Below are 23917 nucleotides of genomic sequence, written 5' to 3' on the forward strand. Positions count from 1 at the left end.
ACCACCGCGTCACTTCCGGCCACGGGACGTCACATTTAAGTACGCACCAACCCAGTGTATCCTTTTTATTCACTAATTTCAATTCCATAACACAAGGTGTAGTCATATACACGTATCTCCATTTTTACCCATTATGGCAATCCTTTATTATTTAAAGACACCATTTCCCTTATTAAGTTACTTCACACCTACAATCTATACTCCTATTGCCAGCTTTTGTCCTGGGGCTCACAGCCGCCGCTTCAGCCACCATCCCCGTCACTTCCCGTAGGTGACACGCAAACAATCACGTCACTTCCGGGCAGTGGAACGCAAACCGCCGCGTCACTTCCGGTATCGGAGCGACGCGATTCTACCCACACCAGGATCACTGTGCTTCACTGTTCATCCCCGTTATTCATGTGCAATTCACCTCTAATCTTGCCATTCTAATCCCTAAATAGCATGGTATTTCGGCCTTTGCATGCCGCGGCCTCACTTCCGGTCTCTATTTCCGGTCCGGGTCACTTCCGGTTGCCCGGCCAGACGTTATTTTTAACAGATTCTCAATTTATTTTTAACAGATTCTCAATTGATTTCTGCACTTTATGTTCACTCTTAAGCACTTTTATTAGTACAGACCACAATTATTAACTAAGTGATTTTTTGGAGCAACCCTGACTTTTGTGACCTATGACCCGGAACCACTCTCCCACCATCTTTAAAAGCCATCTCTGGACACATGCAACACCAACAAGCCCTGAGGAAGAGATTGGAGATCTCGAAACGCGTTGGCTATCTGGATCCATTAGGAGCTCGAACCGTTCATCCTTTGGACATCTACCTCGTGGTTAGCTTGGGAGCCAGAGCAGGGTGAAGTCTGGACCACCCTGCTTATCATAACACCTGCGGCTCCTTTGCTACCTCCCCGGTATGCTTTCCATTATTGTTTGAATTATCACTAAGAGCTGTCTGTCATCATCCATCCAGGGGTTTACTTCCCATCAGTAAGGTTAGGAGCCCAAGCGGGGTGTATCTTGCGACCACCCCGCTTCCCTCAACACCTGTGGCTCCTAGCTTACCATTATGGTATGCTTTTACTTATATGTATGTTTATGTTGACTGTATTAAATTATACTTTTTTATTGAAAACCATCGCAATTCATACCATTATATTGCCATTGTGCCTATTTAAGGTGATCATTGTTTTGGTCCCAACATACTACCACGGAAAGAGGGCGCCCCGGTTACACCACTTCACACCTGTAGCCTTGTTATATTTTGGTGGGAACTTTCTGCTCAGCGGTGAGGTCACTTTCGGTCAACCGCAGGGCAGAAAGTTCCCACCATTGGTTACAATGGAGCGCATAGGCGCTACATTGTAACACTGCCGCGTGCTGCCTGTCAGTCAGTACAGGAGCACACAGCCGATCAGGAGGGTGCTACAACGTGGCGCTCCCTGATTGGCTGAAGAAACCCACTTAGACAGAAGTCACAGTGGGTTTCTGGCAGTCGGGGAAAGGGGACCCATGTGCAAACATGGGTCCCCTTTCAGTGCGTGGCTCGGGTGTCCGTTTTTTTATTTTATTTAAGTACGTGGATTACAAATGGATGCTACGAGGAGCCTGGGACCCTGGAGCTGGTGAGTATAATTTATTCAACAGGTACCCCTTGGATTCTACTGGAGAAGAGGACCGACCTGCGTGGGGCCATAGGTAAGTATGTTTGTGTGGATGTATGTAATAAATCTTTACTTTCAAGGTGTGTGTGTCTTGTCTTTTTTGGGGTATTTTTTTAGTAGTAGTACTACAGGTACCAGCGGGCCCGTTTTTCCGCCGCATGCTGGTACTTGTGGTTCTCCAAGTACCAGCATGCGGGGGAGGCTTGCTGGGCCTTGTAGTACTGCTACTAAAAACAATATCTTTTCATTTTCACAAAAGGCTATCAGCCCCCCATCCGCAGCCAATTGGATGGGGGGGACAGCCTCGGGCTTCACCCCTGGCCCTTGGGTGGCTGGGGGGGACCCCTTGATTGAAGGGGTCCCCACTCCCCCAGGGTACCCCGGCCAGGGGTGACTAGTTGGATTTTTGATGCCACGGCCGCAGGGCACTATACAAAAGTGACCCCCGGCTGTGGCATTATCTGTCCAGCTAGTGGAGCCCGGTGCTGGTTTTAGAAATACGGGGGACCCCTACTCTTTTTGTCCCCCGTATTTTTGGAACCAGGACCAGGCGCAGAGCCCGATGCTGGTTGCTTAAATATGGGGGAACCCCTGTCATTTTTTTCCACATATTTCTGCAACCAGGGTCGGCACAAAGAGCCCGAGGCTGGTTATGCTTAGGAGGGGGGACCCCACGCATTTTTTCTCTCCGTTTTACAGTGTTTATTTAAAAAAAAAAAAAAATGAACCCCAGCACGGATCACACAGATCCGGCCGAGATTCATTTTGAAAAAGTCGGCAGTGTTTTGCTAATCACTGCCGTAAAAAAGGTAAAAAAAACACGAATGACATCGACATCGGAACAAATGAAAAATCCGAATACGACAGCTTAGTAAATTAGTCGTAATACATTCAAAAAGTTGCAGTTTTACACTTTCGATGTCATTCGTGATTGAACTTTGACCTTTTTCCGAAAATTACGAATGTTAGTAAATATACCCCCTTGTGCCTCAGTAGGCAAATAGGGGAGCATGGAAATAGTACAGTATAGTAGCTTAATAGACAGTATATCCTATACCACTGTAGTTTTGGGAAGAGCATAAAAAAGTTAGTTTTTTTTCAAATATGTTATTTGTGTATAACATTTAAATAAGTGTTATACCCTAGAGGCAGCCCCCTGCGCATCACTCCCTATTCAGACTCTGTTGGACTTTAAATACTTTGTCATTTTTCAGGTTTATTCCTTCAACTCCACAAAATGCATCATTGTCAGTTATTTAAAGAATCTGCTTGCTGGAGTTTCCTTAGATTTATCTTTCAGCAAATGTAAGGTGACTGGACGCTGAGTGACAATTTATCTGTGATTTAGTGGAAGCCTAAAATAAAGCAGGTTGAATTTTCGATGTTTTCCGCATGTTCTTTTTCTGTCTTAAAACACAGGGTGGATGAGTCACCATCACATACAGCAGTTTCTCGTTTTTACATTTCAGCTAGCCTCGGAGATCTACAGTTTTGCCTGCTGCCTGTGGAATCACCATGCTGACATGTTCCTGCAGCAGATCTGCGCTGGAGGGGAGCCAGCCGCTGTTAGTTCGCTTGAGAGAGCCTTATTGTCACTAAAAGGTGGGATTGTTGTTCTTCTCTTTCTATTTAAAATGTATTTCCTCAAATCCATTTTAAATTGAGCCTCTCCGTTGTGCAACGTGCAAAGGCAGCAATTTTACCTGCTGCACCAGTATTTAGCTAGTCATGCACACACTATAGCACAGGTTCTCAAACTCGGTCCTCAGGACCCCACACAGTGCATGTTTTGCAGGTAACCCAGCAGGTGCACAGGTGTATTAATTACTCACTGACACACTGTCCACAGGTGGAGCTAATTATTTCACTTGTGATTCTGTGAGGAGACCTGCAAAACATGCACTGTGTGGGATCCTGAGGACCGAGATTGAGAACCTGTGCACTATAGCAAAGACTGTGCTAGAGAGAGGGCGTGTCTGCAGCCATGTGTGCATGGCACAGTGTGTCTGTGTAGCTGCAGAGTATGACTCGTTGACCGCACACCAGAGTGTTACTACCCCACTAAGAGGCCCACTGCTGCTCATACCAGCAATGAGCTTTCCCCTGGACCACCGCACAACCATTTAGAGCAAAGTCAGATAACTGGCTCAGTGAAGGGAGCAGGTCGGCCCCACTGCCTGAGGAACCTGCCCCTTACCTCAGGAATAGGGGGTGGCGGGGGGGCTTGAGCTTGTTTGTGTGCAGCTGCATCAGTTTGCCATCTGAGCAGGACTGATGGGGAAGTCCTGCTGCCTGTTAGCGCTGATGCTCACAGGTGCATACTGCCTCTCACTCCCAGATCTGTGCATTCTTCCTGAATCACAGCTGTCTTTGAATGAAAGACAGCTCACGGCCAGTGTAATTGGTGATGTCAGAGCCTGCTTGACGGAGTGCCGAAGTAAGGAAAGCACAGGGGGTGGAGTCCCCTCTCACACACAGGGCAGTGGCCGCTGTGTTCCCACTGTTGGAAATTGATATTGCAGGTACAACCATACCCACTGTTACATGTACAGGTAGCTGTGCAGGGATGCTGGAACAGCTCTATGCAGGGGTTCAGGTATGAATGGTTGACAATGTTTTCATGTGTCGACCTTTCATGTGGCGACCATTTTCATGTGTCGGCCATGTTACTGTCGACCAATAGTGGTCGACATAATGAGTGTCGACCTTAACATTGTCGACCATCTGAACGGATAACCTATGCAGGTGTTAACCAGGTCTCTCAAAGGAGCTAAGTTGGAAACTTCTGCCTGCCACCATGTCACTACACAGTCTTATATAGTAAAAACATGAGATAGCCCCTACACATTCTTAATAGTGATTTTGGTGACCATCTTGGGATAGAGCATGAGGCCTCCCTGAGGACAGAAAGACTAGAGTCAGTACAGTAGCGCACACTTCTTACAACACCCACCATCACCAAAGTACATTCGTCCCTGGTTTCCACACAGAACAGGACTGTGTGATTGTACTCCTGTCACCTCTTCCCTTTCACTCTCTGCCTCTTTCTGCCACCCACTGCTGTTCCCTGTTATCCTCTGCCTGTCCCTCTCACCCACTGGTGTGTGGCATTTATGAACTTGGGGTTGGTCAGAGGATGGGTGCCCAAAGTATATTTCTGCAGCGGGGTACACTGGTATTCCACAGGGAATAACATTGGGGTGTAGAGTTGGCTGTTCCCAGGATGCACTGCACTGCCTCCTCTATAGCCCCACCTCCAGGCACTGGTGCTCAGTTTGTAAGTTGGTGCCTGCAGTCCCTAGCAGGTGGGGCTGCGCTGGGAAGTCCTGAAAAGAGCTTTTTAGAAGCCTTCAAGGGCCGCAGCACTTTCTGTGACATGCTGTGCTGTGGCTCCATCACCTCCCTCAGCAGCGCTGCATACTCCCATGGCCAGGTTCCCGGGTACTTACAGCGGAGACGCACCGGTTTTCAGGAACACCACCGCTGCTGCTCTCCAGGATCGCATGGCTGCACTAAAGGGAGGTAAGAGGGTCTCCTAGGTGGCACCCGCCGGTGAATCGCGATCCGGTCGCGTTCCCAGGAGACGGACCGCACCGCTGGTGTGGAAACTGTGACGCACAGGGACCCCACTATATCCACCGGGGCAAGGAGCACAGGTCTGATTTACTAAAATCCGTTTATAATAGGCACCACAGTACCCGGGGGTGAAGTTTAGCAGAGGGGATAAGGCGCTGGCCTGTAGCCCCTCCCCCAGCTCCGTGCGCTATCTACTGCTGGTGTTCCCGCCCTGGAGCTGCAGTTCTCTCTACCTCACTCCCTCACAGAGTAGCCCAAATTCTCCTTCATTTTTTAAATTTACCAGAGGGACATAGTTCCCCCTTCCCACTAATACATCTGGCATAAATTGATATTTATGACATTAGTAAACTTATGTCTGGAAGAGATGTGATTACTATAGGTTCCCTATATGACAGTGAGTTATAATTCATGCACATTACTCAGATCTTGAAGCTGTGCTTTGAAGGGCCATATGTGTAGAGAGAGAATGGGAGTGATGAGCAGTTCAGTTTTGCTGAACTGAATACACCCGAACTTTGGGGTTCCGAGTCAAACCAAGCCTTGACTTGTGTCACTCCGAGTCCCAGCTCAAGTAACTGTAGGATCCTCGGTCGAATCCAGCCAAGTTTTGGATCTCTGATCTAAAATACAAATCTGGCATCTTTGGGATAGCATGTAATTGAATTCCCATCGTTATTTCAGGTGCCATTTCTCACCGAATAGGAGTGGAAATTAATGTTTAAACTGTTGTTAATAATACTGTAGGAACAAAAGCAGGTCCAAAATGACATGTTTTGTATTGTTTTAATCATTTTTTAAGGAAATACAGATCTGTGCACATCTCTCAGGACTATGACACATTTCAGGACTTGAGAAATCAGGGTTAAGTTATGAGATATATACTGTAAATATATATAGTCATATTCCCTTCTCTCATTGCAAAAAGGAGCCACAGTGATAATAATGGGAAGTGGTCAATCCTGGAAAGCTGTCACTTGCACTGTCTGAATCATTGGTTTATTAATTCCAACAGGAAGAATTCTGCCCATGTGTTAAGATAATTTCCCATGTCACTTTGTAAAGGATCTGTGAAGTAGGAGAATTGAAACAGTTCAAAGTAAATGTTAATCTCTAGAGGAAAAATGTAATGAGACACAGGATAAAGACAAAACAATAATATAGTCTTCGGTACACAAAAGGGAGGATGAAGAAAATACCAATGACTCCAAGAAAGTGTAAACAAAGAGTCTTTTATATGCAGTCCTTACATTGTTTTTAACTAATGCCAATGACTTCAGAAACCTTGCCAATGACTTCAGAAACATTTCTACCCATCTTCTGCTGAGATCTGTCTCTTATCTTTGTCTTTATGGTTCATTGCCGTCTATTTACTGTAGCTATTGGTCTGATTCCCTTTATTCAAGTATGAAAATGTTTATGCAGAAATTGTCTGTAGACTTTTACTGCAGTATTCCCATTCTTGAGAGTAATTGTAAACTTTTTTCTGTATGTTTTAGTTCTGCGTAAACTGACTGTACATGGTTATGTGGATCCTCTCCAGAACGTGGAACCTATGGTAAGAGAGTGGGATGTAATTCTGTATCTACTCTACTTGTATTTGTACATATTGCTCAAATGGCGAGAAAGACACATTCGTTGTTTATATTTAGCATTTTTTGCTATATGGGCCTGATTCAGGTTTGTAAGCAAAGCAAAAAAGCACACAACTGGGCAAAACCACTACAGGTGGGGCAGATATAACATGTGCAGAGAGATTTAGATTTGGGTGGTTTATATTGTTTCTGTGCAGGGTAAATACTGGCTCCTTTTGCGTGTCGCCTTCACATTTTAGTCAGCTTTATTTTTACACTGCAATTTATATTTCAGTTTGAACACACCCCACCCAAATCTAAGTCTCTCTGCACATATTGCATCTGCCCCACCTGCAGTGCAACATGGTTTTGCACAGGTGTTTACTTTTTACAAATCTAAATCAAGCCCTATAATTGCTCAACTTCAGTAATAATTATTTGTATATATTTTGACCAAAAAGCAAAAGCAGAGAAACGTATTTCAAAAAGTTTTTTTTCTCCTTACGCTGTGGTCTAACAAGTATCAATGTGGTCAGATCCAAACTCTGTCCAGGTTTTCATTATATCTATGTTTGGGTACAGGTGGCTTAAATAGGACCTCAGTCAATTTGATTAAACCATCTGTGCTCAACTATGGGCAATCTAGCATGCTAGGTGCCTTGATGACCACTGGTCTAAATCATCAATGCACCCTACACACTTGCCGATGTGTGCGGGCGATATGAACAATCTCGTTCAGTAATGGACGAGAAATCGTTCATATCGCTCAGTGTGTATGCACCATCGATGAACGATGCGCGGCCCCGCGGTCGTTTATCGTTGGTTCTCCGTCGCTTTGCATTGCAAGTCAATTTGGATGATGAACGATCATCATTCAGATCGATCTTCTTCAAAATTGTGAGTGTGTAGGCCCCTTTAATGGCCAGTAGCATAAAACCAAAATTGACAATGCTTTAATCATTGCAACAAAGAATGAAAGTGGCGAAACAGCTATTATGACATAAACACAAGTGTGACAGTGCTGAGAAAAGGATAAGTTGAGAAAAATAGTTTAATTCACGCTGTGATCAAACTGCAACAGTGATCAGATCTTTATACTTCAAGCTCTGTCAGCGAGTGCTAAGTATGGAAGCTGTAATTAAGCAGATTGATCCAGAAAATACACCTGGAACTACATCCATAAAGAATGTAGGATACAATTACACAGTACATTAAATTGAAAACAGTTGAAGAACTTTGTAGAATACCTTGTAATTTCTTTCTAAAGAAGGTTTCCTTGAAAAATCTATGAAATGACATTTTTATAAGCTGATTTTTTTTTATTATTTAAAAACATTCACTTGACTTTCTAATTACATTTCCAAACATTACATGTTGTCCTCCTTGAACAAACAAAAAGATAAATATAAATATCCTCAAGCGACTCTCTTTACTTTTATATGTAATATATTGTATTGGAACGTGGGAGTAATTAAAATCTTGTCTATATTATTTCTTTTCATATTGGTAAAAATCTTTTTTTTTTTTTTTTTTTTTTTTGTTAAAGAAAACTTAAGTGTGTGAATGTGAAAATATGTCACTCGGAATTTCATTACATATTTATTAGGCTGATTACACACAATTTACATGAAATTTAAATATTAACCACTTGGAAATCCCCAGCTGGCATTCACAATTAAACATGACTGTCAAATTATTCTTTAGGAAAGCTTTCATACAGGTTTAACTTTTCATTGGAAGTGGGATAAAACACAATAAATGTTCTACAATTTCTTTTGAGTTTACTTTCTAGTTTAGTGTGTGTACATGATTGCGTGGATGTGACAATTATAAAAAAAAAAGTAAACTAGATGGGCATATCCCTTAAATGAAGTAGGTGTTGATATGTTAAATATGATATGTTGATATGCTATTACAAGAATAATATTTTCCAGGCAGAGCTATCAGCTACAGGATTAATGGTCCACATCAGTTGTTCTCAACCTCGGTCCTCAAGTACCCCCAACAGTTCATGTTTTCCAGATCACCTAGCAGTTGAACAGGTGTATTCATTACTCGCTGACACATTATAAAAGACCCACAGGTGGAGCAAATTATTTCACTTGCAATCCTGTGAAGAGACCTGGAAAACAGAACTGTTGGGGGTACTTGAGGACCGAGGTTAAGAACCACTGGTCTACATCACTGTTTCCCAAAGTTTTGGAATCATGGCACCCCTAGGCCAAAAGTTTCTTATTGAAGAAATCTGCAAAAATTATTAAATTAAGTAAATTGTGCTTCGATATCATCCTTAGGTTTAGTTATTAGACGGTGGATAGAGTTGCACTTCCTTTTGTCCACGTATTTTATGATTGGCAGCCACCAGCTCTGGTTTTTGGCTGTCAAATGGACCATAATTAATTTGATTTATTTCTGGACCGTCAACTAATGGCACCACTGCAAGTTCCATGAGGCACCCAGTTGGGAACCATGGAATTGTGATATTTCATCTTGTGTATGGATTCATTCTAAGCAGACATCTGTGCTTTGATATAAAAAAAAAAAAAAAAAAAAAGCAAATCCATAGTTGCTACTCGCACCAATGTCTTTGGATTTTCTGTGTCACCAATGTTTTGATTCTGTCCATACATCGGATAATGTACTCCTTCTATACTTTGTTCCATATAGAGAAAATCTTCTGGTTTAACATGTGCGATTAAGGCTTTTTAAACTTGCACGTTATCTGCCATTTCATAAAACTGTTTCTCTGCCACACAAGCTCCTAAAAGCAAAAGAAATTGCAACCACTCAGGCAGTAGACTTAATTGACGTATTCCTGGCACTTTATAGACTTGGTATGCCATCATACCCTGTGCTTAGCTGCAGGCTTAACACGATTATGGAGTGAGCTTGCTGTCACTAGCACAGTAGTGGGTTTGCTAATTCACAGATACTGTAGTCTGTGTTCTCACTGGAATACACAAATGCAGCATGTGCATCTTACCAGTGTTGATAGGATATTGAGGGTGCCGGGCAGTGATGACAGGCTACTAGAGGGTCAGGATAATGATGACTGTTTATGGGCGTGCAGGACAAAGATGTGTGTCCAGTGTCAGGATAGTGATGACAAGATATTAGGTGTCAGGACAGATGCAATGTCATGATATGGGGGTGCAGTATACTGATTTCAAGAAATGGGGTTGCAGGATGGGACAGGGCACATAGCAGCTATGAGAGAATAGGATGCAGAGCAGTAATGACAGGATAAGGGGGTGCAGAGCAATAATGACTAGGTGGGGGTACAAAACAAGATTGATGTTCAGGACGGTGAAGCCAAGATATGGTGGTGCAGAACAGTAATGAGAGGATACTAGGTGCAGGATAGTAATGACTGGATATGAGGGTACAGGACATTGAGTATAGGACAGTAGTGCAAGGATATAAGAAAGTGTAAATGGAGATATTAACCGACTGCCACAAAAAAGCTTTAGTATGTAAATACATAAGATCGTTCCACACAGACGCTATTCCAGGTTACATGAACCATGTGGAAAATCACACCCAAAAATGAATATACACACAATGTAAGGTGAAAACCTAAGTTCTTGGTAGGGGACCCCGATAAGGTTCATTTCAGCTCACACGTGTAACAACCTGATGGAAACACACACTGCACTCCATCTCCCTGTATGACACAACTGTGACTGATTGCTCTCCAGCTCGCAGAACAATTCCTGTATAATACCCCTTTTACACTCGCACTCCTGGGTCACTCCCGGGATGCTTCCCGGGATGGACCCCTTTCACACTGCACTAAGACCTGGGATCGACCAGGGACAGCCCCATTCACACTGATCCCGGGATATCCCTGCAAATGCATATGTATGTCATTAGAAATGGCCTTTTTCTGGCTCACATAGATGAGGTCACACTAGTCAACAAAGGGAGGGGTGAAGAAGAATCAACACAACATGTTTGGCGAATTAATTTTTTTTATTTCACCTTTGATATTTGGTTTTATTTTTTATGATTTCCTCCCCAAAAAAAACACATTGCCAGCAACTGTGTGTATATGGAGAAACAGTGTAGAAAACACTGAAAACATGGTCTACTGTTACGCACATTTGGCTATGTTATGCATAGATTTGCAATCAAGTTTTGATTGGCATCAAATAAAAAAAAACACTGGTAGGCTTGTAGAAACAACACCATAAACTACAGTGTCCCTGCAATATATTATTACTGTGTCAAAAATAAATAAAAAGTGCTTTAATGTAGACACTATACAAAACAGAACAGAACATAGAAAAACAATTAAAGAATGCACAAACAGTTGTGCATAAACACTGACCACACTGTGGTTATTTAACAACAAAAGAACTTTCACTGTGTTTCAGGGCAAATTGCGCAATACAGTAAACTCTGAGGTTTGCGCGCTAGATGGTGCAGTATTTGGGGCATAGTATGGGCCAGGATTAAATGAGGAAAAACCCTGCTCAGGGTATTGTGAGTTGTGGTGTTGGGTTGGTGCTCTTGAGGTATTGCTCATACGCTCAAAGAACGCCATGTTCATTTGGTGCAATTCCCTGTGACTTTCATACTGCTCTCTACTCATGCGTTCCTGCATTGTCATGACTTGGGTAAGAAATTAATCATGCATTTGGCGTTCTGCCTCTAGAAACCTGTCGAGCCTTGCATCCTCCTGTTTGGACATTGCAGCGTCCATCTCTCGGAGTTGGTCAACAAGGACATTTGACATGGCTTTAGCCACTTGCTCCGCTTTGCTCACTTTCTTCCTTCTAGGCGGTACGTTGTAAACTGTGAAGAGAAGAAATACAAAATGAGCGACTAGCTACTCTGGGTGTGTAGCGCTGGGTGTACTTTGTACCCCCAGCGTGGCGTTTGTACACAAAGTCCGTACACGGTACGGGACTCTGTACGCAAACGGTGTACAAAGGCCGCAGCGGCTTCAGGTTAAAGTGTATTTAGAGTGTATTGAAGGTATAGCTTTTCATTCCCGTATATAAATCAGCTTTATCAATTGTAAACATGTACTTACTGTTTTTCTGCAAAGTTGGGGTGACGATGACGACACTTTGTACAGTCCCACTGTCACTGGTCTGAGCATCCACGACGTCTTCAATGGTTGCAGTTATGCTGTCGTCGTTTCTAGATGTGTTGATGGACGGGTGGGAGGATGTGTCGCTGTCCTCAGGTGTGTCGTCAATTAACAACGGTGATGACGGGCAGACGTCACTGCTTGTCTGTGTCTCTTCTGGAGTAGCTTCTGTAGCAGTGTATTGTGAACTGGAAGACAGACTCACCGGACTGCAGAGAGCTGTGTGTCCAAAGATATTGGCACAGATGTCATAGTACTGCCAGTCGATACGGCCAAACCCGCTCTTTCTCCGGTTGTTGTCATGCACTTTCATGAAATGCTTTTTAAGAGTTTTCATTTTGTTGATCACTTGCTGCTGTGTGCGGATGATTCCTCTGGCTTCCAGCATCTTGGAGATATTTTTATAAATCACTGCATCTTTAACTGTGCCTGTGATCTGCCTCATAATTTCCTCCTCTCCCCTAATGCTCAGCAACTCTCTCACCTCCTGGTCTGTCCAAGTAGCCATGCTGCCTTCCTCAAACGCTTCCTGGACGCTCCCCTGGGCTCTGAAAGATGACATCATCTTTTCTGAGCCCAAGAAAGCTCCAATCCGAGGCCTTTTAACAGTCCCGGGATAGTGAATCCCGGGACGGGCCCTTTCACACTACACAGCTTCCCGGGACGGTTCCGGGACCAACCCTGGACGAGACCTGGGTTGAAATCCCGGGATGCTCGTCCCGGGAAATTGACCCTGTACCCTTTCACACTGACGAAAATCCCGGGATGATGCGCGTTCACGTGCAAAATCCCGGTATTTTCATGTGAGTGTAAAAGGGGTATAAGTGAGAAAAGTCAGCTATAATGTGCCTCTCCTGTGAAGCCACTCTGAGTATACCCCGATGATGGCTCTAACTGGCAAGCGCAATGTTCAGAAAGGCCATATCTTTAAAATGAGTCCTATGTTATAACATTTTAAACAAAGAGAAAATTCACCCCTCAAAGATCATTAACTGAAACAAAAACATTCTAAAAAGACAAATGTTTTGTTTTAAAGCGACCCGCACACTAAAGGGGGTACACACGGAGCAATTTTTGCTTAATTTCTAAGCAATCTGACTAGATTGTTTAGAAAAGAAGCATACACCGCTCCGTGTGTATGCCCCATAGCGATGCGTGGCCCCTCTAGATTGGTCTGCATGCACAATCTAGTCAGGTCGCTCACTTCACCACTGGGTGAAGTGAGCGTGTCCCCCCCCCTCCATTCAGCACACATCATGCTGTGTGCTGAGTATGGGGGAGAGATGTGTGTTGAGCGGGTTGTGATTAGAGATGAGCGCCTGAAATTTTTCGGGTTTTGTGTTTTGGTTTTGGGTTCGGTTCCGCGGCCGTGTTTTGGGTTCGACCGCGTTTTGGCAAAACCTCACCGAATTTTTTTTGTCGGATTCGGGTGTGTTTTGGATTCGGGTGTTTTTTTCCAAAAACACTAAAAAACAGCTTAAATCATAGAATTTGGGGGTCATTTTGATCCCAAAGTATTATTAACCTCAAAAACCATAATTTACACTCATTTTCAGTCTATTCTGAATACCTCACACCTCACAATATTATTTTTAGTCCTAAAATTTGCACCGAGGTCGCTGTGTGAGTAAGATAAGCGACCCTAGTGGCCGACACAAACACCGGGCCCATCTAGGAGTGGCACTGCAGTGTCACGCAGGATGTCCCTTCCAAAAAACCCTCCCCAAACAGCACATGACGCAAAGAAAAAAAGAGGCGCAATGAGGTAGCTGTGTGAGTAAGATTAGCGACCCTAGTGGCCGACACAAACACCGGGCCCATCTAGGAGTGGCACTGCAGTGTCACGCAGGATGTCCCTTCCAAAAAACCCTCCCCAAACAGCACATGACGCAAAGAAAAAAAGAGGCGCAATGAGGTAGCTGACTGTGTGAGTAAGATTAGCGACCCTAGTGGCCGACACAAACACCGGGCCCATCTAGGAGTGGCACTGCAGTGTCACGCAGGATGTCCCTTCCAAAAAACCCTCCCCAATCAGCACATGATGCAAAGAAAAAGAAAAGAAAAAAGAGGTGCAAGATGGAATTGTCCTTGGGCCCTCCCACCCACCCTTATGTTGTATAAACAAAACAGGACATGCACACTTTAACCAACCCATCATTTCAGTGACAGGGTCTGCCACACGACTGTGACTGATATGACGGGTTGGTTTGGACCCCCCCCAAAAAAGAAGCAATTAATCTCTCCTTGCACAAACTGGCTCTACAGAGGCAAGATGTCCACCTCATCTTCACCCTCCGATATATCACCGTGTACATCCCCCTCCTCACAGATTATCAATTCGTCCCCACTGGAATCCACCATCTCAGCTCCCTGTGTACTTTGTGGAGGCAATTGCTGCTGGTCAATGTCTCCGCGGAGGAATTGATTATAATTCATTTTAATGAACATCATCTTCTCCACATTTTCTGGATGTAACCTCGTACGCCGATTGCTGACAAGGTGAGCGGCGGCACTAAACACTCTTTCGGAGTACACACTTGTGGGAGGGCAACTTAGGTAGAATAAAGCCAGTTTGTGCAAGGGCCTCCAAATTGCCTCTTTTTCCTGCCAGTATAAGTACGGACTGTGTGACGTGCCTACTTGGATGCGGTCACTCATATAATCCTCCACCATTCTATCAATGTTGAGAGAATCATATGCAGTGACAGTAGACGACATGTCCGTAATCGTTGTCAGGTCCTTCAGTCCGGACCAGATGTCAGCATCAGCAGTCGCTCCAGACTGCCCTGCATCACCGCCAGCGGGTGGGCTCGGAATTCTGAGCCTTTTCCTCGCACCCCCAGTTGCGGGAGAATGTGAAGGAGGAGATGTTGACAGGTCGCGTTCCGCTTGACTTGACAATTTTGTCACCAGCAGGTCTTTCAACCCCAGCAGACCTGTGTCTGCCGGAAAGAGAGATCCAAGGTAGGCTTTAAATCTAGGATCGAGCACGGTGGCCAAAATGTAGTGCTCTGATTTCAACAGATTGACCACCCGTGAATCCTTGTTAAGCGAATTAAGGGCTGCATCCACAAGTCCCACATGCCTAGCGGAATCGCTCCGTGTTAGCTCCTCCTTCAATGCCTCCAGCTTCTTCTGCAAAAGCCTGATGAGGGGAATGACCTGACTCAGGCTGGCAGTGTCTGAACTGACTTCACGTGTGGCAAGTTCAAAGGGCATCAGAACCTTGCACAACGTTGAAATCATTCTCCACTGCACTTGAGACAGGTGCATTCCACCTACTATATCGTGCTCAATTGTATAGGCTTGAATGGCCTTTTGCTGCTCCTCCAACCTCTGAAGCATATAGAGGGTTGAATTCCACCTCGTTACCACTTCTTGCTTCAGATGATGGCAGGGCAGGTTCAGTAGTTTTTGGTGGTGCTCCAGTTTTCTGTACGTGGTGCCTGTACGCCGAAAGTGTCCCGCAATTCTTCTGGCCACCGACAGCATCTCTTGCACGCCCCTGTCGTTTTTTAAAAAATTCTGCACCACCAAATTCAAGGTATGTGCAAAACATGGGACGTGCTGGAATTGGCCCAGATTTAATGCACACACAATATTGCTGGCGTTGTCCGATGCCACAAATCCACAGGAGAGTCCAATTGGGGTAAGCCATTCCGCGATGATCTTCCTCAGTTGCCGTAAGAGGTTTTCAGCTGTGTGCGTATTCTGGAAAGCGGTGATACAAAGCGTAGCCTGCCTAGGAAAGAGTTGGCGTTTGCGAGATGCTGCTACTGGTGCCGCCGCTGCTGTTCTTGCGGCGGGAGTCCATACATCTACCCAGTGGGCTGTCACAGTCATATAGTCCTGACCCTGCCCTGCTCCACTTGTCCACATGTCCGTGGTTAAGTGGACATTGGGTACAGCTGCATTTTTTAGGACACTGGTGACTCTTTTTCTGAGGTCTGTGTACATTTTCGGTATCGCCTGCCTAGAGAAATGGAACCTAGATGGTATTTGGTACCGGGGACACAGTACCTCCAACAAGTCTCTAGTTGGCTCTGCAGTAATGATGGATACCGGAACCACGTTTCTCACCACCCAGGATGCCAAGGCCTCAGTTATCCGCTTTGCAGTAGGATGACTGCTGTGATATTTCATCTTCCTCGCAAAGGACTGTTGAACAGTCAATTGCTTACTGGAAGTAGTACAAGTGGGCTTACGACTTCCCCTCTGGGATGACCATCGACTCCCAGCGGCAACAACAGCAGCGCCAGCAGCAGTAGGCGTTACACGCAAGGATGCATCGGAGGAATCCCAGGCAGGAGAGGACTCGTCAGAATTGCCAGTGACATGGCCTGCAGGACTATTGGCATTCCTGGGGAAGGAGGAAATTGACACTGAGGGAGTTGGTGGGGTGGTTTGCGTGAGCTTGGTTACAAGAGGAAGGGATTTACTGGTCAGTGGACTGCTTCCGCTGTCACCCAAAGTTTTTGAACTTGTCACTGACTTATTATGAATGCGCTGCAGGTGACGTATAAGGGAGGATGTTCCGAGGTGGTTAACGTCCTTACCCCTACTTATTACAGCTTGACAAAGGGAACACACGGCTTGACACCTGTTGTCCGCATTTCTGGTGAAATACCTCCACACCGAAGAGCTGATTTTTTTGGTATTTTCACCTGGCATGTCAACGGCCATATTCCTCCCACGGACAACAGGTGTCTCCCCGGGTGCCTGACTTAAACAAACCACCTCACCATCAGAATCCTCCTGGTCAATTTCCTCCCCAGCGCCAGCAACACCCATATCCTCCTCACCCTGGTGTACTTCAACACTGACATCTTCAATCTGACTATCAGGAACTGGACTGCGGGTGCTCCTTCCAGCACTTGCAGGGGGCGTGCAAATGGTGGAAGGCGCATGCTCTTCACGTCCAGTGTTGGGAAGGTCAGGCATCGCAACCGACACAATTGGACTCTCCTTGTGGATTTGGGATTTCAAAGAACGCACAGTTCTTTGCGGTGCTTTTGCCAGCTTGAGTCTTTTCAGTTTTCTAGCGAGAGGCTGAGTGCTTCCATCCTCATGTGAAGCTGAACCACTAGCCATGAACATAGGCCAGGGCCTCAGCCGTTCCTTGCCACTCCGTGTGGTAAATGGCATATTGGCAAGTTTACGCTTCTCCTCCGACAATTTTATTTTAGGTTTTGGAGTCCTTTTTTTACTGATATTTGGTGTTTTGGTTTTGACATGCTCTGTACTATGCCATTGGGCATCGGCCTTGGCAGACGACGTTGCTGGCATTTCATCGTCTCGGCCATGACTAGTGGCAGCAGCTTCAGCACGAGGTGGAAGTGGATCTTGATCTTTCCCTAATTTTGGAACCTCAACATTTTTGTTCTCCATATTTTAATAGGCACAACTAAAAGGCACCTCAGGTAAACAATGGAGATGGATGGATTGGATACTAGTATACAATTATGGACGGGCTGCCGAGTGCCGACACAGAGGTAGCCACAGCCGTGAACTACCGCACTGTACTGTGTCTGCTGCTAATATATAGACTGGTTGATAAAGAGATAGTATACTCGTAACTAGTATGTATGTATAAAGAAAGAAAAAAAAAAACCACGGTTAGGTGGTATATACAATTATGGACGGGCTGCCGAGTGCCGACACAGAGGTAGCCACAGCCGTGAACTACCGCACTGTACTGTGTCTGCTGCTAATATATAGACTGGTTGATAAAGAGATAGTATACTCGTAACTAGTATGTATGTATAAAGAAAGAAAAAAAAACCACGGTTAGGTGGTATATACAATTATGGACGGGCTGCCGAGTGCCGACACAGAGGTAGCCACAGCCGTGAACTACCGCACTGTACTGTGTCTGCTGCTAATATATAGACTGGTTGATAAAGAGATAGTATACTCGTAACTAGTATGTATAAAGAAAGAAAAAAAAACCACGGTTAGGTGGTATATACAATTATGGACGGGCTGCCGAGTGCCGACACAGAGGTAGCCACAGCCGTGAACTACCGCACTGTACTGTGTCTGCTGCTAATATATAGACTGGTTGATAAAGAGATAGTATACTCGTAACTAGTATGTATGTATAAAGAAAGAAAAAAAAACCACGGTTAGGTGGTATATACAATTATGGACGGGCTGCCGAGTGCCGACACAGAGGTAGCCACAGCCGTGAACTACCGCACTGTACTGTGTCTGCTGCTAATATATAGACTGGTTGATAAAGAGATAGTATACTCGTAACTAGTATGTATGTATAAAGAAAGAAAAAAAAACCACGGTTAGGTGGTATATACAATTATGGACGGGCTGCCGAGTGCCGACACAGAGGTAGCCACAGCCGTGAACTACCGCACTGTACTGTGTCTGCTGCTAATATATAGACTGGTTGATAAAGAGATAGTATACTCGTAACTAGTATGTATGTATAAAGAAAGAAAAAAAAACCACGGTTAGGTGGTATATACAATTATGGACGGGCTGCCGAGTGCCGACACAGAGGTAGCCACAGCCGTGAACTACCGCACTGTACTGTGTCTGCTGCTAATATATAGACTGGTTGATAAAGAGATAGTATACTCGTAACTAGTATGTATGTATAAAGAAAGAAAAAAAAACCACGGTTAGGTGGTATATACAATTATGGACGGGCTGCCGAGTGCCGACACAGAGGTAGCCACAGCCGTGAACTACCGCACTGTACTGTGTCTGCTGCTAATATATAGACTGGTTGATAAAGAGATAGTATACTCGTAACTAGTATGTATGTATAAAGAAAGAAAAAAAAACCACGGTTAGGTGGTATATACAATTATGGACGGGCTGCCGAGTGCCGACACAGAGGTAGCCACAGCCGTGAACTACCGCACTGTACTGTGTCTGCTGCTAATATAGACTGGTTGATAAAGAGATAGTATACTACTAATATTATATACTGGTGGTCAGGTCACTGGTCACTAGTCACACTGGCAGTGGCACTCCTGCAGCAAAAGTGTGCACTGTTTAATTTTAATATAATATTATGTACTCCTGGCTCCTGCTATAACCTATAACTGGCACTGCAGTAGTGCTCCCCAGTCTCCCCCACAATTATAAGCTGTGTGAGCTGAGCAGTCAGACAGATATATAATATATATAGATGATGCAGCACACTGGCCTGAGCCTGAGCAGTGCACACAGATATGGTATGTGACTGACTGAGTCACTGTGTGTATCGCTTTTTTCAGGCAGAGAACGGATATATTAAATAAACTGCACTGTGTGTCTGGTGGTCACTCACTATATAATATATTATGTACTCCTGGCTCCTGCTATAACCTATAACTGGCACTGCAGTAGTGCTCCCCAGTCTCCCCCACAATTATAAGCTGTGTGAGCTGAGCAGTCAGACAGATATATATAATATTATATATAGATAATAGATGATGCAGCACACTGGCCTGAGCCTGAGCAGTGCACACAGATATGGTATGTGACTGAGTCACTGTGTGCTGTGTATCGCTTTTTTCAGGCAGAGAACGGATTATATTATGTACTCCTGGCTCCTGCTATAACCTATAACTGGCACTGCAGTAGTGCTCCCCAGTCTCTCCCACAATTATAAGCTGTGTGAGCTGAGCAGTCAGACAGATATATATAATATTATATATAGATAATAGATGATGCAGCACACTGGCCTGAGCCTGAGCAGTGCACACAGATATGGTATGTGACTGAGTCACTGTGTGCTGTGTATCGCTTTTTTCAGGCAGAGAACGGATTATAAATAAAAGTGGTGGTCACTGGTCACTATCAGCAAAACTCTGCACTGTACACTACTGAGTACTCCTAATGCTCCCCAAAATTAGTAAATCAAGTGTCTCTCTAATCTATTCTAATTCTAAACGGAGAGGACGCCAGCCACGTCCTCTCCCTATCAATCTCAATGCACGTGTGAAAATGGCGGCGACGCGCGGCTCCTTATATAGAATCCGAGTCTCGCGATAGAATCCGAGCCTCGCGAGAATCCGACAGCGTCATGATGACGTTCGGGCGCGCTCGGGTTAACCGAGCAAGGCGGGAAGATCCGAGTCGCTCGGACCCGTGAAAAAAAACATGAAGTTCGGGCGGGTTCGGATTCAGAGAAACCGAACCCGCTCATCTCTAGTTGTGATAGATCGCTCAGCACACATCTCCCCGTGTGTACCCACCTTAAATTATGCTGTTTCCCCAAAAAGTCTCACAAAAACTGTAATTTTTACAAAGTAAGAAGTGGGGAGAAGCAGAGTGATACAAATCAAGGTTATTTATAATTCAGTACTTTCTATTATATTATTCTGATATATAACATACAAAGATGCTGTGCCAAATTTCACCTGCATATATCCGATACAATTTGAGATACTGTCCCTCAAACACCATGCCCCGCAACTCTCTCAAGAGTAACATGGTGGAATGCCGGTTTTTCTACTCAGAAAGATAGGTATCTCATAGGCGCAGGTGTGCTGGTAGAATTACCTTATGACTCTTTCTGGATATAAATAATCCAACACTGTAATAGTTTAATTCTCTTTTATTGCTCCAATATTGGAGTAGATGGTGTTTCAGCGGTCTCCAATATTATTAATAAACTACACATTTTGTTAGTTTCGCAGTTTCATCAGAGAGGAAACTTCTTAAAAAAATTCTGGGTATATGATCTGGAACTGTCTTAGTAGAAATTCACATACAATCTGCACTTTAGTGCTGTGTGGTGCTGCATTTTATGTATCTGACTGTTCTTTTAATGCGACAGATATGTGTCTATGAGATACGTAACCTTCTACTTTACATACTAAAGGATTTATATCTCAAGAAGGCAGCAGACTTGACTGGTTACTTCATGTCAGAGGAGTGTTGCAGATCTTAAAATAACTACTAGATTTTACTATTTAGCCTTAATATAGGGTATGACTGTGCCCTTTTAATTTAGCTGTTGGGAGTCACCAAGATGTTCTGGGGCAATATATAAAGCAAAGGTACTTGCTAGTGAGTATAAAAAAGACACATCAATGGCCTATAAGCACTCATTGAAAGGCATGGTGGAATGCATAATTAATTTTATTACGCACATTTTCCTAAAAGACATGTTATCAGAAATTTCCACTTATAAGAGATTACATCAGACTTCTCTATATACAGTATTATTTGTAATATTTTATACAGGTATTGACATCATTTTTGTATTGTATGTATGTTCTGTCTTAAGAATATAGTTTTTTTTTATTCTGCCTTTCGTTTCAACACCGCTATTTTATGATTATTATGACATTAGTATTTTATTACTCATTTTAGAAGATACTTTGAATGAGTTGCGTTTCCTCTGTCCCTATAGATGGCAGTTGGGGAAAGAGTGGATGCATCACATGTTGTCCCTGTAAAGGGCAGCTGGGGAAGGAGTGGGTGCATTTCTTTCTGTCCTATAGAGGGCAGCTGGAGAAGGAGTGGGTGCAGCACATTCTGTCCCTATAGAGGGCATCTGGGGAAGAAGTGGGTGCCGCACATTCTGTCCCTATAGAGGGCAGCCGGGGAAGAAGTGGGTGCAGCACATTCTTTCCCTATAGAGGACAGCTGGGAAGGAGTGGATGCAGCACATTCTGTCCCTACAGAGGGCAAGTGTTGGAAGAGTGGGTGCAGCACATTCTGTCCCTATAGAGGGCAGCTGGGGAAGGGGTGGGTGCAGCACATTCTGTCCCTACAGAGGTCTGCTGGGGAAGGGGTGGGTTCAGCAAATTCAAGCATTGATGCTCAAGAACAATTAGTGAGATGAGCAGGCATTTTGGAAGTACAGGTTGAGTATCCCATATCCAAATATTCCGAAATACGGAATATTCCGAAATACGGACTTTTATGAGTGAGAGTGAGATAGTGGAATCTTTTGTTTTCTCTAACGTCCTAGTGGATGCTGGGGACTCCGTCAGGACTATGGGGAATAGCGGCTCCGCAGGAGACAGGGCACAAAAGCAAGCTTTTAGGATCACATGGTGTGTACTGGCTCCTCCCCCTATGACCCTCCTCCAAGCCTCAGTTAGGTTTTTGTGCCCGGCCGAGAAGGGTGCAATCTAGGTGGCTCTCTTAAAGAGTTGCTTAGAAAAAGTTTTTAGGTTCTTTATTTTCAGTGAGTCCTGCTGGCAACAGGCTCACTGCATCGAGGGACTTAGGGGAGAGATTTTCAACTCACCTGCGTGCAGGATGGATTGGATTCTTAGGCTACTGGACATAGCTCCAGAGGGAGTCGGAACACAGGGCTCGCCCTGGGGTTCGTCCCGGAGCCGCGCCGCCGACCCCCCTTGCAGATGCTGAAGATGAAGAGGTCCGGAACCAGGCGGCAGAAGACTCTCAGTCTTCATCAGGTAGCGCACAGCACTGCAGCTGTGCGCCATTGTTGTCAGCACACTTCACACAGCGGTCACGGAGGGTGCAGGGCGCTGGGGGGGGGCGCCCTGGGCAGCAATGTATAATCCCTGTATGGCAAAAAATACATCACATATAGCCCTTGAGGCTATATGGATGTATTTAACCCCTGCCAGATATCTAAAACTCCGGAGAAGAAGCCCGCCGAAAAGGGGGCGGGGCCTATTCTCCTCAGCACACAGCGCCATTTTCCCTCACAGAAAGGCTGGTGGGAAGGCTCCCAGGCTCTCCCCTGCACTGCACTACAGAAACAGGGTTAAAACAGAGAGGGGGGGCACTGATTTGGCGATATGTATGTATATTAAAATGCTATAAAAGGAACACTTATATAAAGGTTGTCCCTGGATAATTATAGCGTTTTGGTGTGTGCTGGCAAACTCTCCCTCTGTCTCCCCAAAGGGCTAGTGGGTCCTGTCCTCTATCAGAGCATTCCCTATATGTGTGCTGTATGTCGGTACGTGTGTGTCGACATGTATGAGGAAAATATTGGTGAGGAGGCGGAGCAAATTGCCTGTAATGGTGATGTCACTCTCTAGGGAGTCGACACCGGAATGGATGGCTTATTTATGGAAATTACGTGACAATGTCAACACGCTGCAAGCCGGTTGACGACATGAGAGGGCCGGCGAACAAATTAGTATCTGTCCAGGCGTCTCAAACACCGTCAGGGGCTGTAAAATGCCCATTTACCTCAGTCGGTCGACACAGACCCAGACACGGACACTGATTTCAGTGTCGACGGTGAAGAAACAAACGTATTTTCTTTTAGGGCCACACGTTAAGGGCAATGAAGGAGGTGTTACATATTTCTGATACTCCAAGTACCACAAAAAAGGGTATTATGTGTGAGGTGAAAAAACTACCTGTAGTTTTTCCTGAATCAGATAAATTAAATGAAGTGTGTGATGATGCGTGGGTTTCCCCCGATAGAAAATTATTGGCGGTATACCCTTTCCCGCCAGAAGTTAAGGCGCGGTGGGAAACACCCCTCAGGGTGGATAAGGCGCTCACACGCTTATCAGAACAAGTGGCGGTACCATCTACGGATAGGGCCGTACTTAAGGAGCCAGCTGATAGGAGGCTGAAAAATATCCTAAAAAGTATACACACACATGCTGGTGTTATACTGCGACCAGCGATCGCCTCAGCCTGGATGTGCAGAGCTGAGGTGGCTTGGTCGGATTCCCTGACTAAAAATATTGATACCTTTGACAGGGACAGTATTTTATTGACTATAGAGCATTTAAAGGATGCATTTCTATATATGCGAGATGCGCAGAGGGATATTTGCACTCTGGCATCAAGAGTAAATGCGATGTCCATATCTGCAAGAAGATGTTTATGGACACGACAGTGGTCAGGTGATGCAGATTCCAAACGGCACAAAGATGTATTGCCGTATAAAGGGGAGGAGTTATTTGGGGTCGGTCCATGGGACCTGGTGGCCAGGGCAACTGCTGGAAAATCCACCGTTTTTTACCCTAAGTCACATCTCTGCAGAAAAAGACACCGTCTTTTCAGCCTCAGTCCTTTCGTCCCTATAAGAGTCATATCTGCCCAGGG

At 44.9% G+C, this 23917-nt stretch overlaps 1 protein-coding gene across 7 annotated transcripts in view; it reads left to right on the forward strand.

Annotated features, from left to right (window-relative positions):
* Positions 1 to 23917, forward strand: part of IPO11 (importin 11) — a 1123558-nt gene that overhangs the window by 306921 nt on the left and 792720 nt on the right. For all 7 annotated transcript variants that reach the window (XM_063963049.1, XM_063963036.1, XM_063963028.1 and 4 more), the window contains exons 6-7: positions 3130 to 3262; positions 6736 to 6794. In XM_063963049.1, the coding sequence (XP_063819119.1) occupies positions 3130 to 3262; positions 6736 to 6794 (192 nt within the window). The remainder of the gene's footprint in view (positions 1 to 3129; positions 3263 to 6735; positions 6795 to 23917) is intronic.

The sequence above is a fragment of the Pseudophryne corroboree genome, chromosome 1, assembly GCF_028390025.1.
Source record: "Pseudophryne corroboree isolate aPseCor3 chromosome 1, aPseCor3.hap2, whole genome shotgun sequence".
Classification (NCBI taxonomy): Eukaryota; Metazoa; Chordata; class Amphibia; order Anura; family Myobatrachidae; genus Pseudophryne; species Pseudophryne corroboree.